General features: G+C 41.4%; 1 protein-coding gene across 1 annotated transcript; it reads left to right on the top strand.

Annotated features, from left to right (window-relative positions):
• Positions 1-1,688: 1,688 nt before the first annotated feature.
• smo (smoothened, frizzled class receptor) lies at positions 1,689-9,979 on the top strand. Its single transcript, XM_029462449.1, has 12 exons — positions 1,689-1,950; positions 3,144-3,343; positions 3,493-3,702; positions 3,830-4,002; positions 4,107-4,326; positions 4,434-4,557; positions 4,680-4,772; positions 5,050-5,158; positions 5,515-5,700; positions 6,250-6,398; positions 7,062-7,196; positions 7,324-9,979. Exons 1-12 carry the CDS (start codon positions 1,689-1,691, stop codon positions 7,935-7,937), a joined length of 2,475 nt encoding a protein of 824 aa, XP_029318309.1. The 3' UTR covers positions 7,938-9,979.
• Positions 9,980-11,175: the final 1,196 nt, after the last annotated feature.

Genomic DNA, 11,175 nt, shown 5'->3' with positions numbered 1-11,175 from the left:
TTAACCCAGTTTTACTCTCAGAACACCAGGAGAGAAACAAAGCATCTGCAGACATGCAAATACCACAAGTGCACTGTCCAATTAATGCGATAACAACAGCACCATGGTTGAGATTGGACCAGTTTAAAATGTGTTTATAGTTGTATCTGCCATATTATAAATGTACATAAAATAAAATAAATGTACATTAATTAAAGCAGCAGAAAATAATGTGACTGTGTTTGAGTTTTATGTATGTTAATAGAGTCCTGCTGCCACTTTAACTCTGAGAGGAAGCCCAGTCCATTATGAATGTCCCAAAGGAAACTGACTTAATGTACTTTTGAGTTATTAACTGCGTCCCTCCCTCCCTCCCACACACACAGATACTCACATACACACTACTGTCATATAAACATGTAACTCTTCAAAGCTTCATGTAAATCTTTGTGTGATTAATTATACATAATTATTAATAAAGGCAGAGACATACTGACTGTCATTATCTTATTTAGGCCAAACAGCTACCAATCTACAGTAAATAAATGTATTTATGAATGTAAAAAAAATCACCTTATATGAGTTTGTTATTAAGTATTTTCACTATTAAGTGGTTTTGTAATGATACTTATTTTGTATTTATTATTCGTACTTATACCTATATTTATCGTATATCGTACTTATATGAAATACACATGGCTAGATTTATTTCGCAAGAATAATTAATTTATATTATTGTGATGTATATAATGTATATTGCTCTCTCATTTCATCTTTACTTTGTATTTATTTCATTTGAATATTGCTTCATCTGTTCCATAAAAGTTAGAAACATCTCAGCTTCACTCCCTTGAAGTTGCCACATGACGTTGTATAAGATCCTACAGGTGTATGATTCAGCATGTGTGTGTGTGTGTGTGTGTGTGGGGGGGGGGGGGGGGGGGGGTTCTGTGTTGTTTTGGGGGTCCTCCAGATGAAACTTTTTGAGAAGGCCTGCCATAAGGCACATTCTTCCCCTTGTAGAGGGGGATGGGAGGGGAAGTTTTGTTGCTCTGGCTCTCCCCCACCATGTGCATACCAGAGACAAAAAACAACCAGACACTGAGCTGCAAATCAGGAACACAACAAAGCCTCAGAAAGCTCTTATCACACTTCACCGGGAGAAAATCACTTATTGGGACACGTAGAGAGATGTAGGGTCATGTATCATCTTATTTTTCTGCCACCATAAAAAAGGGGGGCTACGGAGAAGGGGGTGGTGCATCTGAGCTAGAGATCCTATTACAGAGATCCAGACTTTTTCATGGCAAGTTTTTGGGAAGTGGGGGAGGGCGGATCTGCAGCTTTCTCGGCCTGATGTCTTTTTCATACCCAGCCCAAATGCTTCAAATTAATACTTTTAAAGATTTTCAGTTGATGGTGCGTTTTTTCTAGAGCCGAGGACAGTTTTTTGGAGCTGATCGGATTTGGATAATGAAGGAATCTAGGAGGATCAAGCAGGGATCGGAAGAGAAGTGCAGAATAAAAAAGTTTGGGAGGACTGCGAGAAAACTTTGAAGCGACCCGCAGATTTCCCTCAACATGCCGCGTTTGGAAACTTATTCAAAATCTAATGAAGAAAAGTTGATGTTTGGCTTTCATGGGAAACAGGATTACTGAAGAATTCAAAGTGATCTCGTTTATGCACAGTTGAATCTCTTGCTCCCAAGATGTCTTCCCAGGGTCGGAGCCCCATTGTTGGATTTTACGGGATGCTTTGCGTCTGGGCTGCCTGGCTTTCAGGCTCCGGGGCGGTGTTGTCCCCAAACGGGACGATATTTGAGGATAACTGCAAGAAAACTACAACTTGCGAGGCACTTAAATACAACACATGTCTGGGATCGCCTTTACCGTACACACATACTTCTCTAATCCTGGCGGAGGACTCCAGCACACAAGAAGACGCTTTTGAGAAGTTGACCATGTGGTCCGGTGAGAATTAGGATTTAACGGTTTTAAAACAAAATGCTAAAATATGTTCCATCTCATATGAAGAGTGATGATACTCCTGTAATCTAAATAGAAATAAATCTCAGTTGCTAGCATAGAAGATTAAATGTAAAAAATACTGTAAATACATCCCTTATTATGAATACTAATAATATTACTTTTTTGAAAGTGAAATTATGAGCAATAAATTCATTATAAATCTATTGTGACTCCCACAAATACCCTGTAAATTCTATGAAAACTTGGCTTTCAGGCTTTTATTTTGTAGCATTAAATACATATTTAATAAAAGTATAAATACATAAGTAGTGGCGTCAGTCTCACTGCACAGAAATGATCAGTATTGTTTGCCTTGTTTATTATAAGTGCTAATAATGTTCATTGTTATGACAAAGGGTTGTGGTGAGATGGGAAGGGAGCCTCAACAGGAAATGAAGGGTTAAAAGCCATTAAAGGCAACAAAAGGAATCACTCATAGGTGTTAGCCAGCTAACAATAGGAGAGTCTCACTAATAAAAGGCTTTTAGATATCCTGCTTCAAATTCATAAGCACTCACTAATGACCTGTCAGACCCAGGTATCAAGGGCTCCCAAATAACCCACATTTATTTGTATTTTTGGATATGGTTTATTCTGCCTCCTGTGTAATATACAGCAGATAAAGGAGATATAAGTGTATCATCCACTCACATAATATCTCTCATGATTTCAAATATTTCACAAAATCACACTTCATCAGGATTATTCTCAATTCAATTGTTGCATTCTGGCTTCATGACAATTGTGATTGTTTAAAATAGGGCAGCAACTGCCGATTATTCTCATCATCTATTAATCAGAAGATTATTTTCTCGATTAATTTGTCTACAAGTGTCAGAAAATGGTAAAAAAAACCTGAAGATTATTCAGTTAGATAACTACCGTAATATAATATATGACAAAGAACAATAATATGCTCACATTTGTGGAGCTGGAATCGGCTAATATTTGGCATTTTTGCTGATTTAGTTTTTAATCAATTTTCTGTTCATTGAGTTAAAACATTTGGTTAGATGATGTGAATAAAGATCTAGTCTAGTCCTCACCATCACCACCTTCAGTTTGATACATGTACCCTGTGTCTTGTCGTACACCTCTCATGTCTAACTTGAATGTTTCCGGATGTTCTGTCCTAGGTCTGCGGAACGCTCCTCGCTGTTGGTCGGTCATCCAGCCTTTGCTCTGTGCCGTCTACATGCCCAAATGTGAGAACGGGCGAGTCGAGCTGCCCAGCCAGAGCCTCTGTTTGGCTACACGTCGGCCATGTAGCATTGTGGACCAGGAGAGGGGCTGGCCCAGCTTCCTCACATGTGACCAATTCCCTGTGGGCTGTTCGGTACGCTTCATTGTTATGTGATGATACTTTATTGATCCCCAAAGGAGAACGTCTCTTATCGCTGCAGGTCGGAGGTCAGGGTGCACAAACTGAGACTAGCTTAAGTTGAAACAGAAGCTCACTTTCCCCCTTGTGTCCGCTGTGTGCAGAACGAGGTGCAGAAGCTGAAGTTCAACATGTCGGGCCAGTGTGAAGCTCCCCTGGTGAAGACAGACATCCAGTCCAGTTGGTACAAGGACGTGGAGGGCTGCGGTATCCAGTGCGACAACCCTCTGTTCACTGAGGAGGAGCACAACGACATGCACGCATACATCGCTTACTTCGGCACCATCACCCTGCTCTGCACCTTCTTCACCCTGGTGAGACATAGCTACAGTACCCATAATGCTGTGTGTTGCCTTTCTGGGAAGGAGATTTAACTTAAATTTCATATTCCATAGATATTTCTTCTGCTATAACTTACTTTCAAAATATCCTCCGTTTCAGCTCACCTTTCTTGCCGACTGGAAGAACTCCAACCGCTACCCAGCGGTCATCCTCTTCTACATCAACGCTTGTTTCTTTGTGGGCAGTATTGGATGGCTGGCCCAGTTCCTGGATGGAGCGCGCGACGAGATTGTGTGCAAGAGCGACAACACTATGCGACTCGGGGAGCCCTCGTAAGTGAACGTCCTTCAACCCATCAGTCATGAGAATAAGAATCCTTCCCAACTAGAAACTGTAACCCTATAAATCACATCTCATGTTTGTCTGTTCCCTACAGGTCTTCAGAGACGCTGTCATGTGTCACCATCTTCATCATCGTGTACTACTCCCTGATGTCGGGTGTGATCTGGTTCGTCATGCTGACCTATGCCTGGCACACGTCCTTCAAAGCTCTGGGCACCACCCACCAGCCGCTGTCCGGCAGAACCTCCTACTTCCACATGGTCACCTGGTCCGTCCCCTTCATCCTCACCGTGGCCATCCTGGCTATTGCGGAGGTGTGTACGGAGCCATTCTCCTCATACAATCTGACACTGAAATATGGTTTCCAGTCATGAGAAAAAGATCCTCTTCTTATGTGTTTGTTACGTGCGCTGCTTCACAGGTGGATGGAGACTCAGTGAGTGGGATATGTTTTGTGGGCTACAAAAACTACAAATACCGTGCTGGGTTTGTGCTGGCGCCCATTGGAGTGGTGCTTGTTGTCGGCGGCTACTTCCTCATCCGGGGTGAGTAACGTTTGACATTCTAGCTCAGTGAACAGAAGTCTTCAAGCTTTACGTTGCTCAGAAAGTGCTCCTCATATTCATCCACCAACTGCGACTGATTCAGAATCTTTCTCTTTTTTTAGGTGTCATGACTTTGTTTTCCATTAAGAGCAACCACCCGGGACTACTGAGCGAGAAAGCTGCCAGCAAGATCAACGAGACGATGCTGAGACTTGGTATGTTCTCTCGCCTGGTGCCTTTTCACACCACAGAGTAAAAACCATCCTGCTTATGATCAGATTTGGAACCTGGGTCAAACTAAGTGTTAGGTGATTAAATGAAATGCTTTAAGAGTCTGTAGCAGCATATTTCATGTCTTTGAAATGAGTGTGTTTTACAATGATTTTACACATTATTCTACTTTAACAACATGTTTCCATACCTTTCTAAGGTGAAGCAGTGAAGTGTCTGGTATCTCACATCTGATTTATTGTTCTTGTTTCTCCTTGTCAGGTATATTTGGATTCCTGGCTTTTGGCTTTGTTTTCATCACCTTCGGCTGCCACTTCTACGACTTCTTCAACCAGGCTGAATGGGAGAGGAGCTTCAGAGAATACGTGCTGTAGGTTTTTACCGTCTTCCTTCTTTAGGAGGCATAAATCCTGTGATTTGCTGCATGTTTGTTGATGCACACCTGCAAACCCGAAACACAGAAATCCACAAACTGATGCTGTTGAGACTCCAAACCGCTGCTCAACCCCTCAGCTTACAGCGGTGAATGCAGCCCTATTTTCCCCCACAGTGTTGACACTGGCTGTATTGGAATTAATTTACCCTCAAAAATGTAAACCACTCTCTTCTGCCCTGACATGTAAAAGACTTTCTTATTTGCCAGATCCAGCATTTGAATGTACCTCAGTCATATGTTTCGAAGGTGTGGGAGGCATACACTGATCATCTCTGTGATGTTTTCAACAGGTGTGAAGCCAACGTGACAATCGCCTCTCAGACCAACAAGCCAATCCCAGAATGCACCATTAAGAACCGGCCCAGCCTGATGGTGGAGAAAATCAACCTGTTCTCCATGTTCGGGACGGGAATCGCTATGAGTACCTGGGTCTGGACCAAGGCCACCATCCTCATCTGGAAACGGACCTGGTGCAAGTAAGCAAACATTAAGTGGAAATGAAATGTAACATTATTCATTATATTTCTGCATTTGAAATACTCTCTTCTCATTTGTTCTGTTGTCCACGTCCATATATGGTTTTAAAGATACGACAACAGCGTGGGGAAAGTCTAATCCCTATGCACCCAGACATGTTCTAACCAAGCACTGTTGCTCTGCCAAACATCTTGGAAAACTGGGGATTTTCACCCTGATCATTGGAAAGAATGGAGGCATTAATTTAGTGTTAATTCCTTGGTTCTGTAAAAACACTCACAAGGGCTCACTGTGACTTGGATTTTACTCAAAGGAATTAGTTTCCTTCCAGCTTATAAAAAACAAAGAGTAATTCATCTTTTTGGAATGATTGTTTTCAGTGTGGGCTTAAGACTATGTCATCCAGAGTGACGTAGAATGAGAGAGAGCGTGTAGGAAATCAGTAATGTGAGACGGCTTTAAACGTGCGATCCTCCGTTGGGTCTTTCTAACCATCGGACATTGTCAGCCTCCCCTCTGTCTGAACCTGCCTTATGCTCCTGTGTCAGGATTATTGGTCGTAGTGACAATGAACCCAAGAGGATCAAGAAGAGCAAGATGATAGCCAAGGCGTTTGCGCTGAGAAAGGAGCTTCACAAGGACCCAGAAAAGGAGCTGTCCTTCAGCATGCACACCGTGTCGCATGATGGACCAGTGGGTGAGTATTTCAGTTACATCATTCGTTCTGAGTAAGCTTGAACTGATCATTTACTTAAGAGTGCAGTACATTTACATACAGCGAACAGAAAACAACATTGACTCAAGTTTGCATGAAGGTTTGTTATATTCTCCACTATTTGATGAATACAGTTGAAGCCGTGTCTGCTGATGTTTGCATACTTCCACCTTGTGGTTAATAACTGAAACTGCAAAGCGTCTTATTCAGGTTATTTGACCTCATGTCAGTATTGTTATTGTATGCATATTATTCATAGATTGTTTCACACCAACCGTAAAGGGTTGGGTGAACCACCTCTCTAAGCTTCGGTGTGTAATGTAACGTCAATGTGTGCTGATGTAAAGAACCGCTATGTGTTATTTTCCTTTCAAATCTGGCCTGAAAAGATTTTCCGTTTACTTTTTTGTGGCATAGAAGCAACACAGTCAGGAACAACTGTTATGTCTGTAGCTAAGAACTGCATGACACATTCCTCTGCTCATGTAAGCCGTGAGGCTGCTGTGGTCGCCATGCTTGTTTAGCTTGGAGCAGCTCGGAGCTATAGAGGCACCGCCGGGGAGGCATTAAGTGTATCTTTGCTTTAAATCTGTCCTCAGTTGTACCTTAATGTAGAGTTTGTGGTTTGTCTTTTCTCATTCATAGCTGGAATCAATTTTGAGCTAAATGAGCCGTCAAATGACATGTCATCAGCTTGGGCGCAGCATGTGACCAAGATGGTGGCCAGGCGAGGGGCCATCCTGCCTCAAGACATCTCTGTTACTCCTACTGGTACACCAGGTGAGAGCTGGAGGCTATGACTTTGCACTTTTATCCTTCTTTACCTTTTTCCTTTCCGTCTTTTCCCCTTTTCTTTATCAGAGAACTGTCAATCACCAACAAAAACATTTCTGTTATGTCTTCACAGTGCCACCTCCAGATGAGAGGAACAGGCTGTGGATGGTGGAGGCTGAGATTTCACCAGAGATGATAAAGAGGAAAAAGAAGAAGAAGAAGAGGAAGAAGGAGGTCCGTCCAGCGGAGGAGGCGGTGGACCACCAGGCTTATCGCCAGCGTGAGTTTGGTCGCAGCACAGTGCCTCGCCTGCCTAAACTGCCATGCCACCCCAGTCTGGTCGCTAATCTGCGGGAACAGCAGAAGCAACAGCAGAGGTTGGCGGAGGAAGTCCTGCCAGGGTCCTACCCAGATTTCCAACCCTCCCACCCCCTGTCCTATGAGGAGAGGTGTCCCTACCAGAGCAGTCGGAACAGCTATGGCCGCAGCCTGCTCTCTAACCCTCTAACCTTCAGCGACCGGCCAGAGGATCTGGGTCTCGGCCCGCGCTGCCTCCCTTCAGCCTCCACCTGGCAGCCCAGTGGACCTTCCTGTTACCCCGGAGGGATGGATCTCACAGACGGGCTGTCAGACAGGTTGGCCCACGTGGCTCGGGTACCGGCAGGCCGTAGGGCCGGCTACGGACCCATTCACTCCCGGACCAATTTAATGGAGGCGGAGCTTATGGATGCTGACTCTGACTTCTAAGAGCATTGCTCCAATTATATTATATATATTGCTTTGTGGTACACAGACAAGTAAGCTACAACAAGTGCTGGATACTTAGACATTCTTACTAAAGTGCACCTGATTCCCAATGCCCAGAGGTCAAGATGGAACTAAGCCGGTCAGTTTTTTTTATTTCTTTTTTCTTTTTAGAAAAAACAAAGGGACAAAGTGGATAAAGAATGTTGTGAATAAGTTAATGAAAAAAATATTTTTTATACTTTATTTGTGTCCAATAAAATTTCAAAGGCAACTCCATGATGACAAGGCAAATAAGGCAGCTAAACTTTATGTGGCTTGAAAGAGATATCTTTACTCTGAAACCCCCCCCCGTGCATTCAGTGTCCGCACAGCCCTGTTTGTGACAACATTCAGCTCTGGCAGGGTGAGTCTCCGTGTCGATCAACACAGTCAACTTCTTTTTGGAATTACCAGTAAGGACATTTGAAGGTGAAGGCAGGCGATAAAACTTTTGAAAGTCATTTATATTCTTAATTTTTGATTGACCGCTTGAGTCATAATTATATTTTACTGCCCCAGGGAGGGCAGTAACACCTGACTCATACAGAAGACCATACAGGTTTAAGAAAAATGATACGGGCTACTTGCAAATACTGTTTAACCCAGGTCTTCTTTTGTGTTGTATTTTTAATATTTTTAAGTCTTTTCCTCTTTCCACCACTATTTAGCCATTAATTACTTATGTTTATGTACAGTTAACTTGAGGTACTAACCGTTATCTCCCTTGTCCTATTGATACTAATATCACATAAATGTGAGAAAGTGGTAGGACTTTCTTGTGTGACACACAGAAGACAGGAAGTACTAAAATAAATGGTTACGACTCATTTTGTACACACCAGGTGCTTGGTTCTCACAGCTTCACATTTTGATCATTTACTTCAGATTTACAAAATAATAACCCAAACGATTATATTGTCCTTACTCCATTGTATTGACATCTTCAAAGTAATATTGATTTTGTTAAAGAATAATTTAAAACCAGTCTAAAAAACCGGTGTTGGCAGTGGAGGGCTGCCAAGACAAGATTTCAGGAGTCGTTTTAAGTTACTCTTTTAATCAGCTAGTATACAAAAGGTTGCTGAGCTAAAATATATACCAATAATGGGCATACACACACTTGTCTGGTGCAATAAACCAACATTAGATTATTTTTTGCCTGGACGAATAAATTCTCCTTTTATATTTCAGTAAAAGTGTTTTTCTTTGTTTTTTTTTACAACAGTATTTCTACTTTTGTTAATCTGTTGTATATATTCAATCTAAACTGGGCTTCATATGTGTTTCCTCTTTCTTCAGCCCAGTTGAAAATCTTTTATATGATGTATTTTAGACTGCAGTGGGCTTAGAAGTCTAATTTCTAAATGTGTGTTCTGTATATAGGCTGTTCATAGATTTCTCAATAAGGGTATTATTTGTACAGATTTATATATCAAATCACTTGATTACTCTGCTGATATGATAAATAAAAAGGGAAGAGTCAACTATGCTATAAAAAGATGTCACTGTACTTGTGCTGTAACCAAAATGTTACCTAGTATTGTCATTTTACACTCGGTATGGATAAATGATGCTGAAGTAGACTGTGATAGCCGATGCTCATTAGTTTGTCAAATTGAAGTGTCTAGTTATACATGTGACATGTGTACGATAGAGAATTATTTATACTATTAGTAGTTACCACACTGCTATGAATTCAACAATATAGAGAGTTTGGCAACAAAATAAAGCATAGCTGATATCAACCTAAAAAGTTTATGTGCAAAGATTATTAAGAGACTAAATGAAGATCACTTTTGGAAATTATGTTTCACTTTTTATGCCTTGAAAAGTAATAATTTCTATTTTTTGTCAACTGTCAAAAAGATTTAGGTCTACCAGCAGGCCTTGTGTTTCTTTCTGTGTTTAGTCTCCCAACTGTGTGTAAAAAAAAAGTTTACTGTCAGTTTGTGCAGCTGTACGTTTTTGTTTTTATATGTAAATAAAAGTAACCCTACACTTTTCTGTGTACTTGTTTTGTCCTTGCTGTCACACCATGCACTAGCCTCATGTATTACTGTTACATCCAAGTCACAGCGCTAAGTATCAGATTTTATTAAATATAAATACGGGCTGATTTAACAACTTTTCTGAAGGTATTTTCAGAATAATCCAAAACTATTTTAACTATCCGTCAGCTGAACAATAAAAAAAAAAGTAATGTTTTGTACTTAATACTAACTAGAGCAAAATCAGGCCAGGGGAGCCAGTGCTGGTTTTGAGGAGGGGCAACACTGTAACACTGAGCCTGGACCCACCTGTGGCCCCCCCTCCAAACAAAGATTATACAATTAGAAAAGTACAAACTTTTTGCGACGATCCAGGCAGGACCGGGACTTTATTTTGATGGGCACACCATGCGGCCAATCACATGCGAGGACAGACTAGGATCATACCATTATGTGAAAGAAGGAAGGGGGGCAGACGCTTCTAAGACATCGAGTGTAGTGGTACAGGCCAGGTGCACTCAGAGCGACAGAGAGACGGGGGAGCAAGCGCGTCTGGAGAAAGTGAAGAAATTAGCAAAAACCAAAAAAGAAGCACTGCACTAAAGACTTTTATCTAAAGTGTCATAATGTTAAGACTTTGGCCTTTATTTATTTGATTTGTTTGCTGTAGTTCTGTGTTAAGTTGTTAATGTAAAGGTTTGATTAAATGTTAAACAATAGTAACTGTGTATTTTCTTTTGTAACGAAAGATAATGCATAACAATAAGGCTTTTATGAAAACACTGAATGACAAACCATTTATAATTGCTAAATTAGGCTAAAATATAAGGGTCGGAGTGACACTAAATGAAGAGCCATTTGGGAGTTGAAAGAGCCAAAAGAGTCGAATCTTTGAAAAGAGCCGAATCTTTGAAAAGAGCCGGACCTCCCATCACTAGTATAAACGGTCTGACTCGTTACCATGGTAACCTAAATAAAAACATGCATGTCATGATTGATCACTGGAGCGATGCTGTAATCAGTCAGGAACATACCAATCATGGTATTGTTTTTGTTGCGCGCGATTATTTATACTAAAAATATTGAAGGCTTGAACACTGCTTCGTCTCTTTTGGTTTTATGTACCTCGGGTTGAATGTGCCCCTCTGACAAAACACTTGGCCCCAGCCAGGCGGGGAACAGAGTGGGGTGGCCTTGGTCGGTCCACACTA

This window comes from Cottoperca gobio, chromosome 23 (genome assembly GCF_900634415.1).
Source record: "Cottoperca gobio chromosome 23, fCotGob3.1, whole genome shotgun sequence".
Classification (NCBI taxonomy): domain Eukaryota; kingdom Metazoa; phylum Chordata; class Actinopteri; order Perciformes; family Bovichtidae; genus Cottoperca; species Cottoperca gobio.
The sequence above is the reverse complement of the archived record's forward strand: the minus strand, read 5'-3'. Positions and strand labels throughout refer to the sequence as shown.

Bases quoted from the DNA above. Each gene is read 5' to 3' on its own strand.
- smo (XM_029462449.1), top strand. From the start codon at position 1,689: ATGTCTTCCCAGGGTCGGAGCCCCATTGTTGGATTTTACGGGATGCTT. The intron at 3,703-3,829 runs GTGAGACATAGC...CCTCCGTTTCAG, and splicing joins TCTGCACCTTCTTCACCCTG to CTCACCTTTCTTGCCGACTG. The intron at 4,003-4,106 runs GTAAGTGAACGT...TGTTCCCTACAG, and splicing joins ATGCGACTCGGGGAGCCCTC to GTCTTCAGAGACGCTGTCAT.